Source organism: Pseudogymnoascus verrucosus (genome assembly GCF_001662655.1).
Source record: "Pseudogymnoascus verrucosus strain UAMH 10579 unplaced genomic scaffold scaffold_1, whole genome shotgun sequence".
In the NCBI taxonomy this organism is placed as follows: Eukaryota; Fungi; Ascomycota; class Leotiomycetes; order Thelebolales; family Thelebolaceae; genus Pseudogymnoascus; species Pseudogymnoascus verrucosus.
Window position 1 is genome coordinate 1,279,273 of NW_017263652.1, and position 27,971 is coordinate 1,307,243.

General features: G+C 50.2%; 9 protein-coding genes across 9 annotated transcripts in view; 2 read left to right on the forward strand and 7 right to left on the reverse strand.

Moving 5' to 3' along the window:
• The window catches only part of VE01_00450 (uncharacterized protein), a 4,690-nt gene extending 984 nt beyond the window's left edge, over positions 1-3,706 (reverse strand). Inside the window, exons 1-3 of the mRNA XM_059463272.1 lie at positions 3,347-3,706; positions 1,938-3,000; positions 3-1,885 (exon numbers count right to left, since the gene is read on the reverse strand). Of these exons, the coding sequence (XP_059320149.1) occupies positions 3-1,885; positions 1,938-2,940 (2,886 nt within the window). The 5' untranslated portion in view covers positions 2,941-3,000; positions 3,347-3,706. The remainder of the gene's footprint in view (positions 1-2; positions 1,886-1,937; positions 3,001-3,346) is intronic.
• Positions 3,707-4,317: 611 nt separating this feature from the next.
• Positions 4,318-5,268, reverse strand: TVP18 (Golgi apparatus membrane protein tvp18; the record flags this gene model as incomplete). Its single annotated transcript, XM_059463273.1, has 4 exons — positions 5,175-5,268; positions 5,024-5,098; positions 4,673-4,968; positions 4,318-4,618 (listed from the first exon to the last, which is right to left on the reverse strand). Exons 3-4 carry the CDS (start codon positions 4,714-4,716, stop codon positions 4,318-4,320), a joined length of 345 nt encoding a protein of 114 aa, XP_059320150.1. The 5' UTR covers positions 4,717-4,968; positions 5,024-5,098; positions 5,175-5,268.
• Positions 5,269-5,347: 79 nt separating this feature from the next.
• Positions 5,348-6,714, reverse strand: NTF2 (Nuclear transport factor 2). The gene is made up of 6 exons (XM_059463274.1): positions 6,628-6,714; positions 6,472-6,489; positions 6,285-6,349; positions 6,150-6,221; positions 5,993-6,091; positions 5,348-5,909 (listed from the first exon to the last, which is right to left on the reverse strand). The coding sequence occupies exons 1-6, from the start codon at positions 6,632-6,634 to the stop codon at positions 5,799-5,801; spliced, it is 372 nt and encodes a 123-aa protein (XP_059320148.1). The 5' UTR covers positions 6,635-6,714; the 3' UTR covers positions 5,348-5,798.
• A 926-nt stretch (positions 6,715-7,640) lies between these two features.
• On the forward strand, positions 7,641-10,019 carry VE01_00453 (uncharacterized protein). Its single transcript, XM_018269984.2, has 3 exons — positions 7,641-9,061; positions 9,114-9,460; positions 9,515-10,019. The coding sequence occupies exons 1-3, from the start codon at positions 8,011-8,013 to the stop codon at positions 9,896-9,898; spliced, it is 1,782 nt and encodes a 593-aa protein (XP_018135499.1). The 5' UTR covers positions 7,641-8,010; the 3' UTR covers positions 9,899-10,019.
• A 376-nt stretch (positions 10,020-10,395) lies between these two features.
• On the reverse strand, positions 10,396-18,064 carry VE01_00454 (uncharacterized protein). The gene is made up of 4 exons (XM_018269985.2): positions 17,395-18,064; positions 17,008-17,332; positions 11,015-16,956; positions 10,396-10,961 (listed from the first exon to the last, which is right to left on the reverse strand). Exons 1-4 carry the CDS (start codon positions 17,641-17,643, stop codon positions 10,920-10,922), a joined length of 6,558 nt encoding a protein of 2,185 aa, XP_018135496.1. The 5' UTR covers positions 17,644-18,064; the 3' UTR covers positions 10,396-10,919.
• A 423-nt stretch (positions 18,065-18,487) lies between these two features.
• Positions 18,488-22,113, forward strand: VE01_00455 (uncharacterized protein). The gene is made up of 6 exons (XM_018269986.2): positions 18,488-18,934; positions 18,986-19,003; positions 19,066-19,152; positions 19,205-19,491; positions 19,544-21,698; positions 21,752-22,113. The coding sequence occupies exons 1-6, from the start codon at positions 18,892-18,894 to the stop codon at positions 21,919-21,921; spliced, it is 2,760 nt and encodes a 919-aa protein (XP_018135497.1). The 5' UTR covers positions 18,488-18,891; the 3' UTR covers positions 21,922-22,113.
• Positions 22,049-25,035, reverse strand: VE01_00456 (uncharacterized protein). The gene is made up of 7 exons (XM_018269987.2): positions 24,755-25,035; positions 24,560-24,706; positions 24,437-24,504; positions 24,257-24,385; positions 23,980-24,207; positions 23,470-23,928; positions 22,049-23,419 (listed from the first exon to the last, which is right to left on the reverse strand). The coding sequence occupies exons 1-7, from the start codon at positions 24,786-24,788 to the stop codon at positions 22,175-22,177; spliced, it is 2,310 nt and encodes a 769-aa protein (XP_018135494.1). The 5' UTR covers positions 24,789-25,035; the 3' UTR covers positions 22,049-22,174.
• A 92-nt stretch (positions 25,036-25,127) lies between these two features.
• VE01_00457 (uncharacterized protein) lies at positions 25,128-25,949 on the reverse strand. Its single transcript, XM_018269988.2, has 3 exons — positions 25,822-25,949; positions 25,611-25,725; positions 25,128-25,553 (listed from the first exon to the last, which is right to left on the reverse strand). The coding sequence occupies exons 1-3, from the start codon at positions 25,851-25,853 to the stop codon at positions 25,473-25,475; spliced, it is 228 nt and encodes a 75-aa protein (XP_018135495.1). The 5' UTR covers positions 25,854-25,949; the 3' UTR covers positions 25,128-25,472.
• Positions 25,950-26,056: 107 nt separating this feature from the next.
• Positions 26,057-27,897, reverse strand: QCR2 (ubiquinol-cytochrome c reductase core subunit 1). Its single transcript, XM_018269989.2, has 4 exons — positions 27,494-27,897; positions 27,264-27,438; positions 26,358-27,211; positions 26,057-26,303 (listed from the first exon to the last, which is right to left on the reverse strand). Exons 1-4 carry the CDS (start codon positions 27,755-27,757, stop codon positions 26,208-26,210), a joined length of 1,389 nt encoding a protein of 462 aa, XP_018135520.1. The 5' UTR covers positions 27,758-27,897; the 3' UTR covers positions 26,057-26,207.
• Between the last annotated feature and the right edge of the window lie 74 nt (positions 27,898-27,971).

A 27,971-nucleotide genomic window follows, 5' to 3' on the forward strand; every position in this document is an offset into this window, starting at 1 on the left:
GCCTTCTTTGCTTCCTCGGCCTCCTTTAACTCCTCAGCTTTCTTTGCTTCCTCGGCCTTCTTTGCTTCCTCAACCCTCTTCGCTTCCTCTCTCTCAGAGATAGAGATCAATTCCCCATCCTCCGGACTAATCTCCCACACCGACGACACCGAGACCGCAAACTTCTTCCCCGCTGGCGTCGGCATCGGCTCCACCTTCGCCACCACAGCCTTAGCAGGGGCCCTCCTAGCCGGCCCCCTAGCCCTCCCCTTCCTCGCATCAGCAAGCGGCACCTTCTCCTTCTCCTCCGCCACCTCTTCCTCCTTCTGCTCTTCCTTCTTCGGCGCCTGCGGACCGAGCTTCAGGCGCTTATTCAGATCCGACATGAACCCGCCCTGGAGCGCCGCGATCTTACTTCCTATCGGCCGCGATGGTACGGGCGGTTTCGGCTTCGACGCTGCGGCCGCACTGTTCTGCGAGCTGCTGGAGTTGCTCGACTTTTCGGATCCCCCTGATCTTACAGTAGAGAGCGGCGCGCCTTCACCGGAATCTCCAGAGGCTTTCTTGACTGGTCGACTAGGTATCACCGGTTTAGAGCGCTCGGGAATAGCAGGTTTGGCCTTCAAAACTGGGGAAGTATTTGGGGACTTTGCTGCACCAGTTGCGGCGGTCTCTGCCTTCAAATCCGGCTTCTGATCAGACAGTTTCCTCATCGGGCGGGGCGGTATAGATGGCTTCAGCGCCGCTGCAATGCTAGTAGTCGCAGGTACCTGCTTCTCTTCAAAGCTAGCAGCAGCATCACCCGCAGGGCGGTCTACAGGCGTAGACACATCCTCACTCTGCGGCCCCGACACAGTCGTCTGAAGTAGCAACGAATCAGGCGAGTCTTCCCAAATATCCCTACTCGGGAATCGCTGCTGCTTCAACCCCTCAGCGGCGATCGATGCATTCTGATCCCAGGACTGCTTCTTCAAGAAGCTCTCAGTCTCCTTCTTGCTGAATTCCATGTCGGCCAACTCCTCCTGTCGACGCGCAAATGCCTGTTCGGGTGTCTCGCCCTTGCGAACTTCTAGGGTTTCTCCAGTGGTTTTAGCGTCATCGGGCCCTTCTGGCAATTGCGGCGTGGAAACAGTGGCGGTTTGCATATGGGAGTTCGGAGCATCTTCCCAGACGTCTTGAGACGGGAAACGGCGTCCTTTAAGCTCCGAACGAGATTTAAGCTTATCAGCCTCTGTCAGTGGCTTAGCGGGTGGTTGTTTGCCCTTGTCATCTTCGGGAAACAATGGTTCATACTCCTGAACATCCTCAAGTGGTGGTGAGCGAGGACTTTCAAATTCTCCTTGCCGAGATATGCTTGGAATGTCCTGGCTGCTTCTATGGAGACTTGTCGGCCGACTGCCACTGGGAGACAAGCCACTGCCTTGTCTGCTTCTGAAATAGGACTGCTCATCATCGTAGTTGTTGTCTTGTAATGGTGAAACAGCCGGCTGAAGCTCATACCCGAGTGGTGTTTTGGCCACCTCGTCTGAAGCCAAAATGGGGACGCCGTAACCGCTCTCCGTGATGAAACCACCAGCACCAGGGGCGTTGCCGCCTGTAGGTCCAAGATTCTCTGTAGACTCTGCATGCTTGTCGCCTCCGTAGATCCTGCTAATCCGACGGTTTGGTTCTTCGACGTGCACAACGGTGCCGCCATCGGTTTCATTCGCAAGGCTCGTCTCAGAGGCTTTTTGGGCTGTACGTCCTAGGCTTTCAGCGGATTCAGCCTTATCGACGGAAGTCGAACCCTCCTTTTTCAACGGCGACATATCAGTTGAAAGCCTTGGTGAAGCCATCCGTGAGATATATTCGTCTGTGGCGACGTAGCCAATTTGCTCTGTCGGGGTACCAATGAGAGCTGGTGAGTCTAGTAGAGTATTAGCTACCGATATCTTGGTAAAAATAATGAAGAAGCATACCCAGTCCTGAACTTCTGTTTCCGGTATCCCTAACAATTTTATTCAAATCCTCGCTGCTCATAGCCCAATTGTTTCTCTCCTCGCCGTACGCACTAAGCTCTTTCTTCCACAGCTCAGGATGTTTCTCATAGTATGCCTGTTCAAATTTATCCTTAGACATAATCCCATGCCCATGCATCCCATAACTACCAGGCGGGCCCTCAAAGCCGCGGCCGCTCTTTTGACGTTGGTGGCGTGGCCTGGATCCGTCATTGTGGAATCCAATACCTGGCTGGTACGGGGATTGTGGCGAAGGAGAAGGAGCCTGCACCATGCCAGCATTGGGGTACATAGGCACTCTGTGGCCTACGTCAGGGCCATCGGGTTGGTCTTCATTATCCGCCGAAGAAGTTGGGCGTTCCAGCCCAGCCGATCTTGAGCTAGCAAAGCTGTCTTTCGCCCTCAAAGAATGTTTCTCAAGGTCCCTGTCATCGACAGAAACTCTTTCTTCACTCCTTGGCTTTCCGAGACCAAATGCCGCAGCTTGCGACGAGTCGGTCCTTGTGACAGTGTTGATCTGGTCTTTTGCGCTGGACCCAGGCAGCGACGGCCTAGGAGCATAGAGTTTCAAATCCTCCGCGATATTCCTGGTTTCGTTGGGCGCTCTGGGCGAATCTACGGCATCTGGCGTGCAGATATCCGCATACTCCATGCCCTCTTGTCCAACTGAGGGCATATGTGATACGCTCGACGGCCTCGAAGGCGCATCCGACGCTGACGTACGGCCATTCTCCCTCAGATACGATGCATTTTTGCCGGTGGCGACAAAATCCGGCTCGTTGAGGGGCGAGGGTGCATAGCTGTCTCGCATTGGCGATACGGATCGATCAGCGCGGCGGTTGGGTCGAGGTGGGATCTTGGGGATGTCGCTGCCCAGTGTGCTGCCGCTGTTCGAGGAAGCTGGCTTCTGGGCTTGGCCCCGCGTCGGGCGGGGAGGGATTTGGGGTATTTGTTGGGTTGCCATGATTGTACGAGTGTATGATGCGTAGCTGTTGGTCAAGGGATTCTATGGATTGTCAAGGGACTGTTTCCATAGTCAGCATGGTAAGTCTCAGCAATAAATTGGTAGGCAAGGCACCGTGCATTTAAGAAAACAATGATGAGAACGACAGAAGCAGTCTGATTGATATGGAGGACTTCAAAATAGTAGCATTGAGGATGCCCATGAGCGGGTTGAGATTGATGGAGTTCAAGATGTGACCTTGGACTTGCTTGGGCCAGACTCGCGTCATGGCTCCAGCTAGGCTGTTCCCAAAGCGGAGCGCCATTATCATCTCTCTACCACTAAAATAGAACTAACCTCTCGAATCACAGCGCCTTGAGGGATATATTTCGAATTCCACTGATAAGCAGACAGCGCAATCACTTACCTACATAAAAGATAAGGCTTCTAAATGTGATATCCGACTGGCGGTGAAACAAGTCGTTAACGCACAGTTGTCGGGCTCTCATTAGCAAAACGCCATCGAGATGCGCTGGGCGATCGGAGACATGTTATATTTCGAGGAGAGACGGCCAAGACGATGGCCAGACCACGGGATGCCGACCAAGTTCATGCACATATTCCAATACGGCCAGTACCTCCAATCCGACGATCGCAAGTAGATATGCGTCCAAACTCTCAGACCGCCTGGATAGTTGTAACAGACTTGTCATCAAGGGGTACGTTTGAGGTCTATCTCAGAATATCCAACACTTGTCACATTTCGATTTGAGGAGCGTCGATGCGTTCGTAAATGCGCAGTTTGGATATAACTATGTTCTCTGTGTTACCAGACTACACGTGCAGAGGTGACTGCTGACCTTTGGGAGCGAGGTATCGCCACTTTCACCCATATACTTGAAGCAATCACGAGGAGGAAGTGTGGCGTTAAGGATCGGCTGGCGCCCGTCTGTCTCCACATATGTGCATTACCAGTTAGATATCACCGTTGGATAAGAACATAGAGAGCATTGCAAGAGTTCGAAAAGCTCCTCAATATTAAAAAGAAGGTCGCTGTGATGTTGCTGAGTTCCTAGTTTTCACTTTGATACACAACATACATCTGCAAAGTTGATGCACCAGCATAAACACGCGCTTGCTATAACGTGGATAACCCGCCGCAAGGCACGGCAGCCATCGAATTCCTTCGATCGAGGAGAATACAAATACACACGCCTCCAAAAATCCATGAACGCCCAAGCTCCAAACTGAGAATAGCCCTTCTATACCCAGGTAATGCACACCATATCAGTCGGTCGTTCCATGTCCAGCAATTCCAGTTTTCGTCCCCTTTCATTGTAGGCCCCCCGCTCACTAACCAGGCGTCACCACGGGGTCTCAAGTCTCCATCTCCCCTCCCTACACAATCATCTGCGCAACGCCTTGTCCACCGAGGGTCTTGCTACCGGTGAAAGCCTGTCCCTTCAGGCCGGCCGCCGCATATAGCGCAGCCGTAATTGTCAACAGCACGGCGGCAGCAATGAGAGATGTGACGCCAACTGCAATGCTGATCCATTGGATGGCAGCCATGACGAAGTAAATCAAAGCGCGCATGTAGTTCGTCGAGAATCTCCGCATGAATTCATCGAATGTCGACGAGGTAGGGCAGACTCTCAGGAGGAGCGGGATCTCAATGAAGATGATGATGAATGATGACACCCTATGCAATCTGATGAGTTTTTGGGGAGCCATGGGGTTGGGGCCGATGACTTACAGGCAGAGCGCACTGAATAGGATAACCAAACTGAGGTGGAACATGTTTGCAATGCCAAGCGCAAAGCAGAGGAATATGCAAACCACACCCGTCCTGAAGAAAACAATAACCCGTTAGCCATGTCCAAACGTCGGCCCTCCGGAAAATATGGGAAAGCAAGTCTGATCGATATCCGGTCCCTTGCTTGCTGCGAGCTGGCTCTTCGGAAGCATGTTTGTTTGTTGAGCTTCTCTGGACGCACTAGCCCAGCTTGCAAGGTGTCAAGAAGAGAGTCTCTTACCATTGCGCGTATATACCTATAGAGCAACGTTAATCACCATACTATCGTTATAAATGCAGTCCAGTACTCACTGAAATTCCTCGTGGCGAATTCCTCTGCGATCGTCATCGTTGCTGATTTCTTTGAAAGCTATTGGGTATCGGTGGCTGTCGCAGCAGCGGGTTAGCAGAGGCTCGCCAGGTTGCTGATGGCTTTCTCTGTGCCCGTCTCGTCAATACTCACTATTGTTTAGGTTCTTGGTAGAAGCTGCAGATAGAGCAATACAGAGCTTTTGGTTGTTTCAATATTCTGTTTACCTATTCAAGGTCAGACTGAGGGTCCTTTTGTTACGCAGCTTTGAGAGATGCCGCGTAGCTTACGGTCCCACGCTAAGCCTTTCACGGATTTATGCGGCAGGCACCGGGAATATGCACTCGTCAGTGATCACTTCCTCAAATTTACTTTTACATTACTGTCTATCTGTTACAGGCACCAACAATTTGGCCTCCGTGTATTCAATGGTGTATATATAGAGGTCTGTTGGAAGCAAGTGATCTCGCATTTCCTGTCCACTTACATCACGAGTTCGGGAGCTATATACTTTGGGTTAAAGCGGGACTTTTGTGACACTGTTCAACAGCGCTTCAGGTCATCAGGTCGAAGTGGTTACACAGTCTCGCTGTATATTCTATTTGAAGCAGCTTGTGAGAGCTATCATAACATTCAAAACAATTCTGTGTACGTATTGGATATCTTCTTTTATTCGTCATCAAAGTCTGGCTGCACTATGCAAGCAAAAGCACATTACGCTCCACAGGGCAGGTCTTGGCTGTCTATATTCCCACCAGCCTAGCACTTTTGGCGCCACTAACCGAACACGAGCTTGAAGATGTCGTTGAAGATGAAGTAGCTTCCGGCTCCGTCAGGCAGAAGCTGGAAACACTGGCTGTAGTTCATTGGTCTCTGCTCCTCATCGACCTACAACAGAATTAGCTCTTATCGAAGAGGCGCAGTCGTAACGGTATAACGTTTCCGATCCGGTTGGAGGCGGGGTAACTAACCAAGAGAGCACCGGTAACCAAGATGATGATGCCACCACCCTCGACTGGCTGCGCGTCCAAAGTCGACACTTGATGCTTGACCTTAGCAAATGGGAGAGACTGAGCATTGTAATGATTAGTATTAGGCCACTGGAAGCGCATCACAGGCAGCACATACCGTAAGCTTCTCAACAATAGGCCCGGCACCAGCGACAGCGGCGGACTCGAAAGTCAACATGGAGTTGTCGCGCTGTGTGAGAACCACCTGTCAGTCCCTTTGTCTAGTGAATAGTATTGAAGCACGGGTGCTCACGTAAAGAGGAGCCAGCTGTGATCTATCGGCATCGAACTGGTTGTAATAAAAATCCGTAAACTGCTCTGTTCCCAAGACTTAGCAAAGGCCCGTCGCTACAAGGCTACCAGCGCGTCGATTGCGCGAAATAAATAGAGGTATCTTCGCATGGCCAAGTTTGGCCATATCGTACTGGTATATTACTCACTCGCGATTCCTGCAAAGTCTATAATGAAGTGGTTAGCTTTGGATATTCTTTGGCGGGGTTATTTCAGCGACAACGGACAACAGACAACGCAGAGGTTTGCGCTGCTCGCGGTCCGACAAGGGCATCAATAAGAGAAGAGTAAATGAAATCACTCACCAGCCATCTTGAATGCTGTATCGCTGTTGCGATGGTTTATCAAGCGTAAAAAAGGTTTATGGTTCTGCTCAGAAAGGCAGAGTGCTGTTCATGGAGGGGTCCGATATACAAATGAGACAACAAGCTTGTTGTGCCTCAGGTAGCAACGGCGCTAGTGACTAGCGGGAAATTATTTACTTATGCCTTTCAACCGTTCATCTTCTCTCCTTCCCAATCTTCGTTCTCTACAAATTCTCGTCCTTCGTTGCTTCCTGAATTTGATTTGTGCTAGACACATTTCAGGCTCAATTAATCTTCTCTAGATGGTATGTTTCTCTCCAGCTTTTCCTTCACAACCCAGCATATTATGATGATAAAACCTTCCATTAAGAACGGCCAGCGGAATCTTCCATGTCGAGACAATCAATTATCAAGCTCAACAGTCTGATCTATATGCACATTTACACATATTCAAACATATTTGTACTGGCACAGAATGCTAACAATCTGTTCGCACAGGTCTTTTCCCTCGAGTTTGGTGTCTTCACCGCCTCCCAGAGCCACATGAGCCTGGTCCTATTCTAAACCCATATATGGTGTGACGAGGATCTCTATTTTGGCCCTTTATAATAATAAAAAGGCTTAAAATGATATATTTTACAAAGAACTGCACCTTTTGTGACTCCATTATCGTCTTGAGAAATGTTGAAATAATTAGGGCACATTTAAATGCCATTTTAGTTTCCCATAAATGTGTCTTATATGGTTCTAAAAGGGTTGAGCTACCGTACTTGGAAGACAGTGGGCGGCTATTGTGTGTACATTACATGATATAAACAAGGTCAACGACTGCCCCGCACGACTATAATGCTATACAAGCTGTAATATTGGGATATTTATTCGGATTCAGATAAGCATAATAAGATATTATTTATTTATTGTCTGACCATCCAGCTCCAGCTCGTCGAGTAAACGTTGAACAGCCCATCCTAGAATAAAGAAATCGAATGTCCTCAGTCTCGTGGGGTTGTGTCGTCTCACTCTCTCCCTCACGCTACCTCTGTTTGGTCAGACATGCGGCGGTCAGGCTGCACCAGCACCACCTTCGCATCTCGCTTCACCAACTTTGTAACTTCTGCATCTCAGCTGCTTTACCCACAGAGCTTATTTCTCTTTCACAAGGAGCTGAGGCAACCCTACTAAGGATTGATATATTGCTTCTGTTCTTTCAACGCTTCACGGACCTCGCGTCCCCACTCCAGCAAGCTCGACCTCCAACCTCCAACCTCGCCCAATCATCATTCCCCCCCTCCTCACCTGAGCCCGCCACTTCACCAAATCGTCCTCAAAGCCCGTAAAGCCTGTATCTCTTGTCGCGCTGCAGCTGGCTCAGCCAACAGCCAAATGCCTTGTTTCAAAGGAATAGCAGTGTCCGTCCACGCTGAAGGGGCGCCACTTCCAGAGTACTCGGTTCAGAAGCAGTCGCGCGTGTCCCGCGTCAACACCTACATCCCGGTCCCGCAAGCTCATGTCCCCAAGGATTCCCTCTCCAATAAGCCGGAACCTTCCCGGTTTGCTATCTCGATCACTCTCCTCACTTCCGGCATAGCTGTTCCTTACTCGACTCCAAAGGCCACTGCCGACAAACCTTACCCGCGTGCCCAGATTGTCTCCGACCCCTCCAATAAATCTGCCGACAAAGGACCACATGGCGTGATTGGACCCTATATACCGATTACAAACTCTGAAAACGAAACTATAGCTGCATATATTTATTTCGATGGGCGCCCAAAGGAGGAGGTGGCTACATTGTTGCGCCCTGGAGAGGAGACATGGGTAAACTCGAGATGGGTGCAAGTCCCAGACTCCGAAGGCGGGGGCCTTGCTGAGCGAGAGTTTCTATTCCGCGAGGTGGGCCTAGAGCGCTGGCTTAATGGACTGGATCTCGATGGTGGCAAGGATGCTGCCGCGAAGCTCGAACGACGCCGGCAGAAGTTTGAGAAGAGGCGCAGTCGTCGGCGGACTGGGAACGGCGACATTGACATGTCGCCAACAAAGAAGATGGGAGATGATGTGTTACGCTACGGAGACAGTGAGGGAGCACCAGTTGAGAAGCTATCTGATGATGATGCTATCTCTGACTGGAGCTCTGATGATGATGCGCCCCCCGAAGCGGCTGGTCAGATCAAAGTTGCTATGTTCAGAGTGCTAGCATCAGGAGAAATCAAGAGGGGTGAATACTCTCCACAATTCGACGCGCATGACGACGATGAAGGCTCTGAGGGCGGCAACAAAGATGCAAATGGAGGATCGTCCGAAGCCGATATCGATCACACGACAAGCTTTGCTAAGCCCAAAACTCTGGATCCGAAATCTATCAGCACACAAACAGTCACTGGCATTGATGGACCCGACAAGCCATATGCTGTCTTCACATTTTTCTACAGGGGCGAACGTAAGTACCAAAGGCACCTAAATTTCTGAGACTCAAAGCTAACTGAATACAGGCCAACTGCAGAAGATGGGCATCCTCGACTCTTCGAAGCAAGCGAAGACAACTCCAGCAGCCGCCAAGCGTGGATCTACACAAATGGACTTCTCAAATCTCGGCCCCTTGAAACCAGGCGGCACGGTTGGCTTTTCCGCCTTCAGAGACAATGAGGACTCAGCGCGGAAGGCTAAAGCTAGAAAAGCAAGCAACGGCAGCATACTTGAAGACAGCGACGATGACGATGATGATATAGACATTGTTGGTAAAATGGAGGAGGCCGATGATAAAGATGTCAAGGCCATGCTCAGCCCCGAGGACGCAAAGTACTCTGGAGAATTAGCTGAAGGCGTCGGCAGAATTAAGGTATGCATTGAGCACCCTCTTCCTCCTTAAATCCACCAACTAACACACCCTCAGCTGAAACGCCAACACTCCGCCGACCCTCTAGGCGGTGCTCGCCAGTCCCCTGTATCCGCCGGCACACCCTCCGGAACAGTGACTCCCCCAGCCACCACCGAAGCGCCCACCGCAACCCCCGCCATGGACATCACTAACAACATGTTCGGCAAGACCGCTCTCCCCGACGACTCCGTCATCGGCAGCCCCCTCAAGAAGCAGCGCGCTACAACCTTCAGCGCCACGCCCGAGGAGGCCAAGACCCTCCTGAACTCCGCGGGCATCCCGCTCCCATCCGGAAACATCCTCAGTCTTGCCGAGGCAGCCCATTCAAACACTGTCCCTCCGCCACAAGTGCCTACAGTTAATTTCCCCAAGGCCGAGATGGAGGAGGAGGAGCTGTAGATGGGCCGCTTTGAGGATAAATGCATATATCCCCTATCTCCTTATTGCATCGACACTGGCGTTGTTGGGTATCTATCTATATGGGAGTGTGGTTTGGCCTGAATGGTTTTCATGAGAGGGCCGGGGTGGGGTGGGGGAGGGCGGCGAGGTTTTGACCGTTGGGGGGAATGCTATTGCTGTTTTAGCTTCAGAGCAAGTATCTATTGGTTTGGGTGGGAAGGAGGGGGGTCGCTTAGAAACACAGATGAGATGGGGAGATGGTGCTCGCAAGCAATGTAGGTAGCATTTTGTATTATACCCGGCGATGAGGGAGATGGGTCTCCGAATAGATTTGTATTTAAACCCGCTGGTTACATTGGCATCTGTGAATGTGTTTTTCGAAGACCAGCCATAGATATGAAGCTGTCCTGGCAGTCTACCCTTCTAACTACTACATACAGCAAATAGATCTAGATATCACTTGACAATTCACACCATTGCGAGGAAAACAACGTATTCAATCGGCAAAAAACTCCATTATATTTTACATAAACGGTTACACCCACCCACCAATCCCAAACTCCCATTAGACCCCCTCATATAAATAAATAAAAAGCGCAGCAAAAGAGCCCCAGTCCCAACGCCATATGTGTGACATCCATGGGTTCTATCCCTTCCCTCATCCCCATTCCGCGCTGCCTAGCCCCGCCGGCAACAGCAAAGCAAAAGCCTCGTAAAAGAAACATGCATCCCCTCCCGAAACCCCATACGCTTTGTTGTTCCCGCTCGACATTAGTGCGGGGCAAAAGGCGTCCATTATCGTTTTGAGAGATGCATTATCCACCGTTTAAAACCCGACGCTCGCTATGCAGGGAACCAGAGACTCTCCAAATCGTCATGTCATGCGCCGCCAATGGATGGTAAAAGTTTTTATGTAAACAATTGAAAAATCACAGCTTTGTGGAAATCGTATCCTTTGTTCCCAGAGTATGCTCGAGTCAACAATAGTCTGGTGAATCAGAAGAGAGCGTAAGGGAGCGCTTCAAGGATTACGTTGGGTCAACGCGGCGAATCGTTCGGCGACCTGGGAGAGGTCAGTTATTACTCTGTGTCAAGGGAACGCATGATGTGAATTACCTCTGGTGCGGATTTGATAAAGGGGAGGTCGAAGAACATGTATTTCTCGTTCTTGATGAGCTCGAAGATTGTGATGAGCAGGCCCCACGGTTGTGGCCAAGGTCCAATGAGTCTCTCCAGTAAAACCCGAGTTATTTGTTGACGGATATCCGACTCTTCCTGGTCATTCATGTCATTGCCAAATACATCAAGTAAGGCCTGGCTGAAATAAAGAGTGTGGGCATTGGGGAACCGCAGGTGGTTGGCCATGCTGTTCACGAAGTAGTAGCGAGCCTCTGAGCTCAGCTCGTGGATAAGCATAGTCAAAAGAGCTGAATCAGGGGACCCTTGGATGAAGATTGGCCCGCCTTTCTGAGAAGCATTTTCGATTGCATGCATGCCGATGTGCAGTACGATTGCGTCGATAAGCTCCAAGTCAACATGAATTGGTAGGTATCCCGCTGATGTGTGGTGGCTCTTCTGGCGCTGAATTGCATGTGCAATGTGAGCGACAGCATCTTCAGATGGTCCACTTTGTAACGCCTGGTCAACAAGATCCAAGAGCCCGGCTTCTTTCAAGGGCGCCTCAGTATTAAATGCAACGGACGGAGGCTCGCGAATGTCCTCAACGCGGTCAATCTTGAGGCCAGCCTGCAGAGGATCAGGCATTTTGGAGAATGCCGATGGACCCGACGTCAAAATCATATTGTGCAGCTGAATGCAGTGCGGAGGAATAGCAGCACAGAGGCGAACATGGTTGCCCGACAAGAACTCCGGGTAATCATGGTGGAGGACCACAAGAACCTTGATTGCTCCATGGTAGATGTCTTTCGTCACTGGCGAAATATGGAGCTGCTTAAGAAGTTCTCCCAAGTATAGCATTAGGCACTCCAGTAGCTGCACGAGTGGTTCCCAGCCACTCTGCTGCTGCAATTGAAACATGTGAGGCATAAAGTCTCTGTGAGAGATAAGTCCCACCCATGCGAAAACAAATCCAGGATAGCGCGACGGCTGCAACTTCAAGAATGCATCTGCAAATACTTGATAGAATTGATTTCTCTCGGCTTCTGAGAATTGTGGCGCAACAACATTGAATTCGTGCAACATTGTCGAGAACAACCTAAAGAAAACCTTTTGGTTGAAACCTTCGCCACGCATGACGTGATGATGGTTCAAAACAAGAAGTATGAGAGACAAGATGGCCTCGAAATAAGCCACCTTATCACGTTGGACTTCGCCAGGTCGTTCGCCAGATCGCTTCACCAGGCGTACAACCAACTTAGCCAAAGCATCAATTGGGAGGTAGGCGTCATTGGCTAAGCCGTTGTTCTGAAAGTGGTGGTCGAAGCGATCGACAGACGCATCAATGCAAATACGTAAGAATAGACAGGTATTCTCCTGATCGGTAACAATCTGTTTGTTGTGGAGTTGCTCAATAAAGTTATTGGTGGTGCTGTCAGTGGCGCCGGCGCTGTTGCTCAGGTTGACCCATTCTTCGAAGACGTAGCCCATCTGGTCCTTGTGGGCCTGGAATTTGTTGTCGCTATCGCTGGTTAAAGTCTGCATTAGGCCGGATGACTTTAGCTTCTGGATAAGCTGCTTGCCAGCTTCCAAATCGGGCTCCTCGCCCAGCCACTGAGCAAGAGCTTCAAAGCTTCTCGCAAAGTCCGTGAATAATGCGACAGGTCTATCAACCAGAAGCACTCGGCTTGTGAGCGCCGACAAGAAATCAATTGCAGACACTTTGCGCTGTTGCAAAGCTTTGGAGGCAGCGATGTCAACGCGTTGCCAGTCGAGAAGAGAGATGTCCGTATTGATCAAGGACAGGACAAGTGGCACGCTCAACAAGCGTTCATCGGGCTGCTGGGCAATAAACATCACAACATGGCGAGCTGTGCCACCGTGCAGCTGGCAAAGCATATCTAGAATATGCACCAAGCTCTCAATAGCAAGGTCACCCTCAGTAGCTGGACTGAAAAGCAACTGCAGAATATGGTCTGCAGTGAACCTCGAGGCCTCATCAGACACTTGAGTGTTCCTAATGATAATTTGGCCGAGCGCATCAACAATATCAACAATAGTGTGAGGACGAGGCAATTCGGAGTAGTGCTGCTCCGGAGAGTTGCTTGCTGCCCTCAACAGTTCATCGAGAAGCTCTTGGATTCGGTCCGCAAGATTTCTGTGGTCGACAGGAGGGGCTGGGGATCGTCCGTTAGTCAACGAGGCGGCCGGTTGCCCATATGTATGCGGCTGACTGTTGAGAAGCGGCATTACTGGGGGTTCTGCCGGCGTTGGCAAGTTCCCCACAGATGGATATTGGTCCTGGAGGACGTCATTTGCTATGGAGCGGCTGGCGTCCGATGCCGACGTAGCATGAGCTGAAATGCCGAGAGAAGCAATACGAGGCTGTCTGGCGAACTCGTCGTATATAGCCATCTGTTCCGAGTTGAGACCTCCTGGAGTGCCAGGTAGTAGCTTATACGGGTTTGGAATGGTCATTGCCCAGCGGCTCAGAGTAGGGTCAACGTATGGCTCGGTAGGTCTTGCAGCTCGCCATCTGCGGCGCGCCTCGATTTCTGACTCGATCATATCCTCGATCTCCGGAACGGCACGCTCCTCAGCCTTGTTCTCAACTTGCTTGCAGGCCATATCAAGGTTAGAGTTGACGCACATGATAATGGTCCCTTCTGCTAAGCCCTGGTTCATGCTCATAGACGCTTCGCGAATATAGTTATTCATGCTAGCTCGGAGAGGTTCCTTCGAAGTAACCAGGGCAAGGCTGCCAGCAGTTTTCTTGACCATAGCAATAGCAGCATGTCGTAATCTATTCTCATCGCCCTCGATAGCAAAATCCTTGTGGATCATTTGGGCAGTTGAGATCGCTGCGATTGTGACTGAACGCTCAACAACGGGTGATATGATCTCGTGCACAGCACGCGTAATCGCTGTTCGGACAATATCTTGCAGGCGGGCCTGGTTAACCAGATCATTTGCTGGGGGGTACACCAGAAGAGGGCCCAGGTCTGGAATTGACGAAGTTATATCCTGGGGCGAGAATCGGCCAGTGCCAACGCCAGGTGCGATACCATTCATAGAAAGGCTATCAAATCTGTCGACAACATCAAGCGAGATCGGCTCGGTTGGCTCATCAATAGCTGGCAGGCGTGTCTGAATGTCCGTTGAAGGCTCTATGCTCTTATGGTCAAGGTTCAGGCCTTTGCATAAAACTTCAATCTCGAATTTGAGGTTCAGTTTGAGCTCTGCGTGTTGGTAGAGTTCAATGAGCAGATGTATGATGTCCATCAGCCAAGGGTTGGGAGGTTGGAAGATCGTCGACGATGCACCTTGCAGCAATACCTTGCATACAAAGGGAATAACAACGATTAAGCGTTGAGTATCGAAAGCTTCGAGGAGCAGCTGCTTGAACGCAATATTCTTGTGCTTTATCGGCTTATCCCGTGCTAGGGTCAAGGATCCCAGCCATCCACCCAAGTTCTTCAGGTGAGCGCGCTCCGTAGACGACTGCATAGTGGCCTCCGCATTAAGCATTCGGATCACACTAACATAGGTCTCGCGTAAGACTTCCGACCAAAGTGCCTTGTTTCCGAACAGGCGTACGAGGTCAAGGTAGAGCTGGTGGTAGTTTGGCTGCATCTTTGCGCGCTCTTCGACGAGATGTCCTGCGAACCATTGCTGATGCCTCTCCTCGATGACATCTTTAAGCTCTTTGAATTTTGTCTCAAGATTTCTCTCTGTGATATTGTTCAACACAAATAAAACCTTCTCTTGGGTGTCGTCCGACGGGTCCTCATAAATACTGTTATATGCCGGCTGATCAACGTGTAGCGCGTTGAACGGCGCTACACTTGGGTCAGTGGAAAGCATGTCGTCAAAGTTTCCATTCGGGATAGCACCGCCATTAACGGAGTTGTCGGCGGACAAGCCGTCCGCGTTGCCGCTTCGTGACAAATCCGCCTGCTCGCGGCAGACTTCATCAGCTCTAGCCCAAACATCTGTCCCTTGAAGTCCAGGAATTCGCAAAAGATGCCTGCAGAAGCCTGGCCACTCTCCAAACCTTTCGAAGGTTTGCTTCAGCGCCTCCACGCCAAACTTGTACATTGGCTGGTCAGGTGTATTATCTTTCACCGCGTCCAAAATCATGCCGAGGGCAACTTCCAATGGCAAATCCGGCAGAAGCTTTGCCTTGATGATTCCACCGAACAAAACAGCGGTTGTTTTGAGCGCTTCCAGAGGGTAGGTGCTGTAGAGACTATACTCGTCAAAAAGCCCGTGAATCATGCAGGCAAAGACATCCTGATCAGAGGGGTTGCGTGACAGTTTATAGTCTCTGAGGGCTTCCACAACAGCTCGAACTTTAATCTCCTCGCTGTACATGCGCTTGTAGTGCTCCTCCATTTTCTCGTTGGCTTCAATGGGTAGCGAGTTCCTTTCACGACCGTTCTCATCGATAATGTCATCAAAACCCTCGCCATAGTTGACCAGTCGAGGGTAAGCCGTGATACATGACCGTTGAAGCGCCATCTGCTCTGTGCTTAATGATCGAGGCAGGATGCTGGTCAATATATTCAAAAGCGCTGATATCGTCCTCACAGGTAGCATGACACTTGTAGGCTGCTCCTGATCGGTCCTTTGCACCTGAAGCTCATGCTGCGCCTTAATTCCGAGGAAGTTGAGCAGCATCTGTGCTAGTTCGTCCGGGTGTTGAGAATGCTTTTGCTGCCACTGATCGAGCTCGAGTTTGCCGCTCGCATGTGCCAAGGCAGCAAGATCCAAACCAAATCCATTTAATATGAGGAGGTCATAGAGCCAATTATGTCTGATCGAATGCTCCAGGATCATAGGCAGTTCGAGTGGCGTACGCCCATGCGTCTCAATAAGTCGCCCGACGAGCCAGTTCCTGTCTTTATTCCAAACCGAGTACAACACAAAGTCGTAATTTGGGTCGATTTTGTATAGGAAGCGGTCAAATAGAGAGTTAAGTGTATCAGTCGCCAGCTCTGGCCAAGGTTTTGGCACACCAAAAGCAGACACCACGAATACATCCAAATTCGGTACAACAACCTCTTGAAAGAGTCTCTTGGCTTCAGGAGTGTCAGAGGCAACATTGGATTGCAGTGCCACGTGAAACACTGCTTCCAGCGCAAGCACAGACACCAGGGGGTGTCTCACGGCGCTTGCTGCACGTTCTTGAACATTCGCCATCGCTCCTGCGAATTCTGCAAGAGTGAAAGATGGCTGCAAGCCCGGAATAGTGCTTGCATCTAACTGTTCCGGATTCAATGAAGCATAGGCGTTGATGAAAGACAACTGGGTTTCCGAGTTCTGCCAACGGCCACCCCACAAGCTTTGCACGTCGAAGGTGCTATCGTCGTCGGCAAGCGGTTTAAGGGCTGAATAGAGGGCAAAGAACTGATCGGAAGAAATGCGGAGGCCTTCTTGATCAAATTGTGCCACGGTGCGCTGCCAGTTAAAGCTCCGAGGTAGTTCCTTTCGAAGGCTCTTGACGAGCACTGACGTCGAAAATCGAGGTGTGCGGCTTATTGCTGTATACAACAAGGCCATGCCAACTTGTTCTTCATCAAGCCGACTAATTCCCATGCTGCGAATGTATTTTATACACGTTTCCTCATCGGCCGTAAAGGCAGCTCCCATCCGTCGAATGTATAATATGAAAGGGCTGTGGTCGAAGGAGGGTTTCATTAAATATAGCGCTGCTAAAATTTCGACTGGAAGTGTGTCCTGTTCCGGTTGAGAGTATCGATATCGTATCGCCATCGTGAAGTCGGCCTTGGCTCCATCGTTGAAGTTTGGTGGGTGCTCTTGGATAAAACGGTCGATTATGGTTGCCACAAATGATGCTGTCATATCTCCATGGAGGTTATCGTGTGGTGAGGAGAGAATGTGGAGGAATGATTGAAAGTTTGCAGAAAGTATGGCATCGGCTGTGATGTGTCAGTGGTTTGCATTGGGGGTATTGGTTGATCCTATCAAACCTTTGGTCTTTAGATCTGATCGCGAGCATTGTTTGAATGCTAAAGCTAGGATTGTCTTCTCGAGCGCATCTAGCTTAAAGTGTTCCATAAAGGTTGATAGATCGAAGTCGCGAAATATATCCTCGTTCGCTGTTTCGATGGACTCGGCGATCTTCCCGGCTTGGTCGACATCATGCGATACCTTTCGGACCTCATTGACCAGGATTTGGTAGTTGCCGGGGTTTGCAACTGATCTATTCACGCCAGGGAATATCTGCGGCGCATTGCCAACAACCAGTCGGCTGAAGTATTTCTGGAATACTTCCATGCCGTGGTCATCGATCAGCTGCAGGAGTTTAGTTAGCGCGGCGGACGTGTTTAATGCGAGAAGTCGTGACAAAAGCATACCTTCCTGAGCTGTTCTGCTTGTGCTTCCCACTTTGTTCGGTCCTTATCTTCCTTGATGGTGCTGAGGAGTAGGTATACTTGTGCGACGACAATCTTCGTCAATGAGTTCGAGCCAGTCGGTGTGCTTGGGCTTGGGCCTGCGCTGAGGCCTCCAGTATGTGGACCGTGAGGTGAATGGCTGCTGGCTGTTATGATACTCTGCGCGGGCGAAGGTGTATATGTGCCGCTCCGATGATGAATTGGGACCATCGAGTAGGGTGCTGAAAGGGCAGAGGTCCACTACACCAAGGAAGCTTCCCTCTCGAACCTTGCAGTTGTCAGAGGATAGAGACCAAGTTGTATGGACATGGGATCTGGGGTCAGATACAAAAGGGTGGCGGTGAAGGATGCCGGTGGTGGAGCGGTCGGGGATAGTGGATTGAGAGGATGAGGATAAGGCTTTGGAGGAAGGGCGAGTGAGGTTAGAGTGAAGTGGTGTTGTACAGTCGCGCTTGATGAGGCTTGCTCCCTAACCGAGCGTCTGCGCTGCTGTACCTACCTACGCTAGTGCATTAACGTCGGATGACTAAGCAGTCTAATGGTCAACAGCTGAAGTTTTAGATTGGCAACGGCCATTATAGTCACGTGCTCATGGTCCCTGCCACGTAACCCGTCGTGTAGTATTATAAGGGGTTGCCACTCCAGGGACAAAGACGAGAGTGCATCAGGGTTTATTATTTATTCTTTGTGTTTTAGCAAACTATCAGACGCCGTTTGGTTTTCAGTTGCAGTATTACATTTTAGTACATTCCTACCACTTGGTATCACGTACTACGGCGTTTGGCATGTAACAAACGGGTGAGGAGCGAGGGATGCGTGTATTCACTATCAAGCCTTCAATTTTGAAATACTATCATTTTATACCATACTAATAGGGGCCGTGTATGCTACAGTGATTTATTGATTTTGTATGAGAGTATATACATATATATCTCGTCGATAATATGGCTGTCTGTAATTTATTAATAATTACCATAAATCCATTATTATATTTCCTGAGAATTTAAATAAAACCAAGTTTAGCTGAATAGTTCGTTACCGCACAAGCAAGAACCGTAATAATAATATTATAGAAAAAGAACAAAAAAAGTAAATACCAATATATTGTCAGATGAGGTAAAGTTAACATTGAAACATGATACTTGGTCAGGAGTTGGTGGGGTTGAACCCATATGTTAATATGTGGTGGGTGGTCTGGTGGCCACGAAAGGCCGGTTGCTGGGGGAACAACAACCCAAGTCAACAAATCCATAATGGAGTCCTGTTAACCATCCCATCCATTTGCGAATACTACGCAACCTCAACTGCTCTATCATACCCACGATTTAGGAAGGCTTATTCTTCCGATAGTTCACCATCAAGACCTACATCAGTACTGTTGTTAAATATACGAAATATCTTTGAATCGCGATTGAGAGACACACACTCCACGAGACCAGCAACACAGCCATCGTCGCGATGCCTGGCACGGTCTCGGAGGGTCCGTCAGTCGCTCTGTCATGTAATTCCCCCGTCCAAACCAGAAGCATCGAATGATACTGACTTATTACAGTTGCCAATAATTTCTGGGGTATGCAAGCAAACCATCAAGCCATACGAATAGAGAATCAAGTCTAACAACACGGGAAATAGGAAAGGAAGATGCCGGGGTCAACCCACTCCTCGAGCGCATGCACAATGCGAAGCAGACCTGTGATGAACTGAAGGCCTTTTATAATGGTACGGAGAACTTGGAAACCGGACGGGACTCAACACTGACGCACCCAAACAGCTAGGGCCTCGCTCGAAGAAGAATATGCACGGAAGCTTTTGGCCCTGAGCCGTAAGCCGTTGGGGTCACAAGAGGCCGGCACCCTACGAGCTTCGATGGACGTGATGAGAGGAGAGGTGGAGTCCATGGGGAAGTCACACCAGAATGTTGCACAACAGATGAAGACGGAGTTGGAAGAGCCGCTGGCGGCATTTGCTGGAGCCATGAAGGAGCGCCGTAAAATCGTCCAAGGAGGCATTGAGAAGCTCCTTAAGACTAAAATCCAGCAAACCCAAGTAGTTAATAAGGTATGTCTCGATCTGATACTCGTAATATTCTCCACATACTAACCTGGTGCAGACTCGCGACAGATACGAACAAGAGTGCCTCAAGATCAAGGGGTATCTAGCACAAGGCCACATGGTCATGGGCCAGGAAGAGCGTAAAAACAAAGCCAAGCTTGAGAAGACACAAATTAATGTCGCCACGTCGAATACGGAATACGAAGCTGCCGTTAAGGTATTAGAGGAAACCACGGGCCGCTGGAATAGAGACTGGAAGGGCGCATCCGATAAATTCCAAGATCTCGAAGAGGAGAGACTGGACTTCACAAAGAGCAGTCTGTGGACCTTTGCGAACATTGCATCCACCGTTTGTGTTAGCGACGACGCCTCCTGTGAAAAGATCCGCCTGTCACTCGAGAACTGCGAGGTTGAGAAAGACATCCTCTCATTCATCAAAGAGTGCGGAACCGGCCAAGAGATCCCGGATCCTCCAAAGTATATCAATTTCTGCCGTGGCGATATAAGTGACACACAGTCAGAGGTTTCCGAAGACGATGCCTATTCCGTGGCACAATTCCAAAGGACCATTAACCCTGCTTTCAGGTCATCTTCTCCCCAACCTTCGACATACGAGTCTCATCACGATCCAAAGTCCAACCTCGCACGAGAGCTGGGACACAGAGAGCCAGAGACACCCCCAAGCCGCGAAACTACCATCACTCCACAGAAAGTATTGGCCGACAGGACAGCACAACCACAGGTAGACTACAGGAGAGAACCAAGCAGGCTGCAATATGAGCAACCCCAGAATGTGCAACTGGCATCCGTGCCTCACGACCCTTACCCAATGGATGGTATGACAATGCTGTGCCGGACTGGACCGCCATCCGACAGAAGCTCGGCCGTCAGCGGACTTCGTCCATCTAGCCGTGATTCGCACAGCGAATATTCCAATCCGACATCGTTTTCGAGCATGGAACCTCCAAGCGGCAAGCAATCACCTATCAAGCAAGATGCCGCGTTTGCACCCGCCGTCGATAAGTCTGTTCAAAAGAAGAAGAGTGGCTTCTTTCAAAGCCACAGCCCTTTCAGAAGGAAGAGCAAGCACGGAAAGGAGATCCAAGCGGCAGCCCCCAGCCCATCGAATAGAAACACATGGTCAGCAAAGCCTACGTCAAACTACCAGGCTTCCTCGTTTGGCCGATCCCAGGGCTATGGCAACTCCCAGAATAGCCTTACCGATAGAGAGACTACTGGCGGTGAACCTGTCGACCCCCGAGCAAGTTTCCAGTTGAACGTTGGCAACAATGTCTTCGATGTTGCAACGCCAGACCGAAGGAATACAGCTCCTCAAGAGAGGGCAGGGGATGAACTTGACCCTATTGCCCAGGCTTTAGCAGAGTTAAAGGGAGTCACAAAACAATCCTCATCTCGCGTTTCTGCAGACCATTACTCTGGAATGGCAACACCCGCCCCAGAATCTACCAGTGCCTCACGGACTAGGAACACTCCCATGGGCAATGGAGCTTTGGTCGCTGCCACTCGTGGAACACCTCCACCTTCGTATGACCAGCCAGTGTCCAGACTGGGTCTCCCACAGCCCGCCTTCACCTCAAAGGCCATGCAGCAAACAAGCCAGAAATATCAAGCACAAACCCAGAACATGTTTAACTCTAGCCAGTCGCGGCCCGAGCCTCAACCCGACTATGGCTCCGCCAGATCTCGTCCGGGAACGAGGGGCAGCGACATGCCCAGAGCAACTTCTCCTATGCCTACCCGAAGCGTCTCCCCGAGACCCAGTCAATCTAGCCAAGTCATGAACAATAACAATGATGGGAGACAGGGATACCGTTCTGTATCGCCAAACCCATATGGCGGCAACAGCCAACAGCGCGGAGCACCACAGAGTCAAGGATACCAACGCTACAATTCGCCAGGTGATACCGCACGTTCTGTGTCTCCAGCCCCCTTCAGAGAGAGATCCGGAAGCAGAATGAGCGGGGGAGACATGTCGTTGCAGCTTGCTCCTGCTGGAGATGATGGGTACGGATCGCAGCAGGGACGACACGGAGGCGGAAGGCCAAGAACCAGTGGAACTAGCAGACCTATGAGCTACTATGGCGGGCAAGGAGGACAGCAGCAGATTGCCCAGGTGAACCCTCACCAACGAAGCAAGAGCGTGGCAGACAACAGGCAGTTTAACAGAGATGGGCGTCCTATTTTGCATTTCGGTATGTTTGTGTTGTCAGGTTTTTTTTTTGGAATGTTGCTAACTTGCTCATAGCTCGCGCTCAATACAACTACACAGCTGCAATCCCTGAGGAGCTCAGCTTCGGGAAGGGAGATACCCTCGCTGTCCTGAGACTGCAAGACGATGGTTGGTGGGAGGCTGAGGTTGCAGGCAAAAACCAACGGCCGGGCCTGGTTCCAAGCAACTATCTCCAGCAGATCTAAGCGAGAGCTTCATGAGTATGGTAAAGTATAGGAAAGTAATTTGTTTGGGTTCAGGAGCAAGCGTTAGGGTTGATTTATTTTGTAACGATTGGTTTCACTTGTACTAGCTAGGTGCTTGAGCTTCGACTCCGGAATATGCACCAATGTTTACGTATACGTATAGTTCTCATGAATTCAAATCCTATTCAAATATGCCTTCTGTATAGTGTACCCTGTGAATGCTTTATATAAAACAAAAACGAGGCTAATATATCTATGTCATTGGCGTTACCTTCGGGACCACCCACCAGTCATGGTATCCCTTCTCACTGGACTCAATCTCTACCTTCAACTGCAGAGTTTTTGACTTCGTCTTCTCTGCTGCGGCCATGGCCCTCTTCACCATCATCAGCGTTATACTAACACTAATACAGCTCTTCACCTCAGCCTTCACGTTATTATGCCACGCCTCATCACACCACTTGCCCCTGCACTTTGCGGTCTTCGCATCGAGTTTGCTCAATAACTCGAAGTCCTTCCTCGCCTTCGCCGCGGCATCAGAAGCGAACGCAAGTAGGTTAGCTGATGACTCCTGCGGCTGTGAGACGACTTCTTGGAAAACAGGGAATGGTAAGAACTCCGGCAGAGAAACGGCGAGGAAGGACTTCATCCGCTGCTCATACCGGATCGCATCTGTACTGTATGGATGCGGTGTCTGAGGAATTAAGTTGTATCTCGTGAGGATTGTGTATAGGCAGCCGATCGAATTAGCCAATGCCTGCTTAGCGGACGAGCTTAACATGGAAATATTGACGTGGCTCATAGTTGCAGCGAATGCCTCGTCTTTGGTGGCGAAATTCTCTTGCTTTGGATCCCGACGCAGTTCGGCGTAGTCCTTTGTTAGGAAACCTCGGATGCGCTGGAGGTGCCGAAAGGTTGTTTGTGAAATGTTGTGGAGATACCAATACATCCCGGCAAGCTCATCGGCGGCGTATACCTCGAGCTCAAAACCCATCTGTATGAGCCATTCCATCTGTCTAAGCTTGTAATAGTAACTCCAGCTCGACAGAGGGAAAGAGTAGATGGGTTCTGGGCCAAAGTCAGGATCGACAATCGGTTTCTCTTTGGTGAAATCGCGTAGTTCGGCGTCGATTTCTTCTGCATCGAGCTGTAAGGTGTCCCAATCGACAATAGTATGGTGAAGAGTCCGCCTGATGCGGCAGCGGTTCTGACATAAAGCTCGCAGGATATCCAGGAAAGATTGGGCGGCTCGACTGCGGAAGATTTCCATATGTTGGGCCATTTGGTGGCGAGGATCATGTGGAACTTCGATCTCATCATTGATAGCATCGAGGAGGGGGTTGGCAGGAAGGACGAGCGCCGCGAGATCCTCATCAAGGACGGACCGAAGGGAGAGCTTTCCGAGAACAACCATCTGGCAAAATAGATAGTGCTGAAGGAGAGTGCGTATGTACACCGATGGTTGGGGTTTGCTCTTTTGAAAGAGAATGACAAAATTCTATTTTTATAATCAGTAAGATGCTCCGCGGGTGGATTTGGGGAACTGACCATCAAGCTGTTTGTGTCATGAAAGTCCAAGACTTCGGAAACCACCAGTCCGTCTTTACACAGCCGTTCTAGATGCTGATATGCATCGTCGAATGCAATCGTTACCACAGGGCGTGGCGGCACCGTACTCGCAAGCTTCCGTTGCAACTTCACACTGAACGAGTCTGGAACTGGCTTAGCTAGCTCTCTCTCAGACTTGATACCAGGTAGAAGCTCGAGCGTTGTAGACCATGCTAACAGCAATGGTTCCGCGGACGATCGATCTTCTGTTACGCCAACTGTATTCAGGAGAGAATTTCGGCATTTGAGTCTTTGGACCAGAGCATCCTTAACCCTAGGATCCATGGAATCTGAAGTTGCAAGTAGATGTATGGTCACATCTATAAATTTGGTGATCGATGCATCATCCAGTTCCGCGAGAAGGCTCCTATTGTATGTGTGTGTGACGAAATCTTCTTCCTAATAAATAATAAGAATCAGAGAAGCGGACGAAGGATCTAAAGAACCTACTTCATAGAAATGTTCTGACTTGACCCGTTCATTGATGTGCCAGCATGTCTTTATAATAGCTAGACAGTAGGCTACAAGAACCCTCAGTGTCAGTGGCTCTGTCAAACTCGGGCAATCGGCCGGAGAAGAAAGATCTTCTACGTTTTCTAGTTTTAAAGTGAGTATCTTATCAATGTAGAGGCTGGTGAATAGCGTCTGTGACAATGGATGACCCATATGCCATGCCATCTGTTTGATTCTTAGTGGCAATCTCCATGAGAAGGAATAGAACACATACCTCAAGACATAATAGCTGATCTATTATTCCTAAACACTCCTCTGGCAAAAGCTCTCTCCAAATATCGTAACTGTCTTCCATAGTCTCGCCCTCTGCAAGGAACCCTGTGTCCATTTTGGGATCCATGATCTATAAAAAGATTTAGGCTCAGGACAAGAAACACATATATGATGGACCTACCTCTATGGCACCAACTGACTCAAAAAGAGTAAAATACTCATCTTTGACGAGTTCTCCAACCTCAAGCCCTTCCCAGTGGGTTAGTGTTTCTGTTCGGTACTCCAACGCGGGGCAGTGACATACCCTCAGCAGCTTTAGTGAAAACGTCAGTGATGTCTACAGCGACGACGCCCGAACTATGAATCCGGGGTGCTGGCCGAAGTACTTCCCCGTACTCATCCAGAGGTTGGGGTTGTTTGAGTCCATTATTGATATCAAGGTTTGAGGTTCCTGATGGCGGTTAGCAACTGCAAAGGTTCGATAAAACCACGACCTTACCCCCTGAGATGAAATTGATATCATCAGCGTCCATGACCGACTCTGCCGGATTTTTCTTTTCTGAATGCTGAGCTTAACACAGGGCCGCCAGAATGGTGATGTATGCTGGGTTGTCGCTGTTTGTCATGTGGTTCGGTTAGGATTTTGGCCCAATGTCAAGATTTATCGGAGGTTTTGAGCCTGGGAGAAGAATTTGGCCACCAATTTTTAGAATGAACAACAGTGAGGGACTCTAGCAATAGTTGATATCGGCATATTACTGGGGACATTGATATATTAAGTTATGTTTTATTTGCACAGTTTCAATAGTACGAGCGATGTGTCATATGGTGTATTCAAAGGACTGTACCAAATGACGGGTTCAAAGGAATAGTTTGGGTCTGATACAGATTCTCTGGGAAATATAACTATGCATTGCGGAGGAGGATATAACACACAGAGGGGATTCGTTGTGAAGCCGTGGCCCAGGGCGTGTCTATCTGTCTTGTTGCCTTTCCAACTGTCACAGCTTTGAACATTGTCACTCAGTCCCGGATATCACAGGCACGTTGTATCAGAGAAGAACCGCTGTCACTGCTGTCCAAAAACACCGGTTCAGTCGATATTTGAATGTTGGGCGATAGATTCGTATCGAGTGTAATACATTTGTACAAGCCCACGCTCTCCCACATCCTCCCACCGCTCTATCCTTCTATCTCATAACTCAAACATGTCGGATCTAAGCGGAGGCGTTACCGGCAGCGGCCTGGGCCTCAGCGTTCGCCTCGGCGACGTTCTTGACCTCGCCTTGCTTGCCGTTCTAGAATTGCCGCTGTCAGGAAATATTCTGCACAAGGGGTCGCAACTTGGTTCTTACCACCCATCTGGCGGAACGCAGCTCAGAGACGCCTCTGCGCTCAGCGGCGACTCTCTGTTCCTCCTTCAAGCTTCTGCGGACGACGCGGGCGGCGACCGAGAGGTACTTGTTGTAGCTAAAGAGTCTTTCGTTAGTAAAATATTCCGACGTCGGGTTGATGACGGTAGGGCCGTGGGGGGCCAATTGAGTTGGCGATTGACGTCAAACATACCTGAGGCCAGCTTGCTTCCAGGCGAAAGTCATCTTGATTGTTGGAGGGGGTTGGATGAGGTGACAAAGGTGTTTTGGTTGTGATGTTGAGGTTCTGTCGACAAGCTCGGCTGGACGGGTGGTAAGGGCCAAGATTGCCCGATGATATAAAGTCACGTGAAACTGGCTTGGCGGACAGTCATATAATTAAAATTCAAGTCAACAACAGCGCGGATAATGGGAATACATCAAGGCTATGCGTAATTGTGAAATTGCTACGATCTTAGATAAAGAAAAGTTTAGAGATATTTCTATGTTCAAAATTGTATTTTGTGTTCTACAATACCCTCTGAAATCTGTTTGTACAGGGTTCGTAAATCAACTACTCCAATGCATCTAACAGCCCCCTTAAACCAACAGACCAAGCTCCTCAGCGAACGGCAGAACGCGAAGATCTCCAACAGCAGCAACACTAGCCTTACCCGCGAGAAGTGCCTTGGCAGCCTGTAGAACGTAGTTAGCATAGATTCAAGGTACGAGGAATGTGGGGATCCTTACAGTCTTCAGGCTTTCTTGGCTCACACCCTCAATCGACTTGGTAACCTGGTCAATCTGGAATGGCTGTCCGCCCTGGATAAGACCGGAACCGGTAGCAACGAGGCCAGACTCGATGTTTTGGCCCTCCTCAAGAGATCTGTACTTGGCAAGCGCAACGGCCTTGGTGAACTCCTCCTTGTTGATGGAGCCGTCGGCAATGCTCTTCAGCGACTTAACAGCCTCGGTGGCAGCGCTGTTGACAGACAGGGCTGGGCCAGAGAAGTTGATGGTCAGAAGGCCGGCATCAGAGTAGGCAGCGTGGGTGGTGGAGATGTTAGCACCAGGAGCGGCAGCTGCGGCCTTGGCGAGGAGAGAGAAGCCTGGGGAGTACTTGATGGTCGACTTTCCACCGAGGAGAGCCGCAAGAACGGCAATCTCTGGCTTGTATGAGGATCCGGCAGTGAACGAGCTTGATCCTGGGAACGCAATGACGAATGCGTTCTGGGCGCTGGAGTGAGCAATACGCTCCTCACCACCGTAGTACTTGGATGCCTTGGATGGGAGCTCGTGGCTTCCCTTGGTGGAGACATCGCCGAAGAACTCACCAACCCACTTGCCCAACTCAGCCTGGTTGGCACCGTTGGCGACAACCGAGATGTTTTGCTTGGTGTAAGCAGATGATGCGAACTCCCTGACGGACTCCTCGTTCAGGTAGCTAGCGAGAGGAGTGTTGAGAGCTGGCTGGAGGGGTGCTCCAAGTCCGCGGTGGAACGCAACACCATGGGCCGCATCGGAAGCGATTTGAGCTGTGTTGGCATATGCCCTCTTCTGCTGGAGGTGGATCGCTGGGTTGACCTCCTCGAGGAATTCATGTGCTAAATCCAAACCATCAGTGCTGCGCCAGATAGACCCGTCGGGATAACTTACGCGTGAACTTGGTCTGGGAGATAACCTCGCTGAGCAATTCAGTGAAGAATGGGAGATCAGCGCGGAGGAAGTTGGCTTCGAGGACCAGGGCTTCGCGGGTGTGGTAGGCAACCAATTGGCCTCCCAAGAGCTCGGATTCTCTGGTAAGACGTAGCGCGGATCGTCTTTGGGTGTTCTGGAATAGTTCATTTAGCTTCACATGCCCATAAGTCGATGCCCATCCCACTGACCTTGAAGGCAAATTGTTCCAGAGCGGTGGTAAGTCCTGGGAGCAGCTCGTATCTGGTTCCAGCCTTAGCGACCACGGCGAGCTTCGTAGTGTGTCCAGCAACGTCTCTGCTGGCCACCTTGATGCCATTGACATCGGCGTTCTCGTAGCTGAAAGAAGTCGAGCCGGTGGCAGCAGCGAAGCCGCGGCGGGTTGCCGGTTGAGCGCAGCATTGCCGACGAGCGACACGCTGCGCAGTCTGTCCAATCGCCGAACGCGAGATCATTGTGAGGAGGGAGATCTAAAAAGTTATGGCGAGGAGGAGGGTTGTGACGAGGTCGCTGTCGAGCTGTTGTGGTTGGAGAAATTCGGGATGACCATCAATTGACACCCGGATTAAGCCGCACTCTGATTGGCCACGGAACCAAAGTTGCTCGGGCAGACCAGTACCGCCAAAATTTGTCCGAGTTTCTGCTATCGGTGCCTCAGCCAAAATGTAC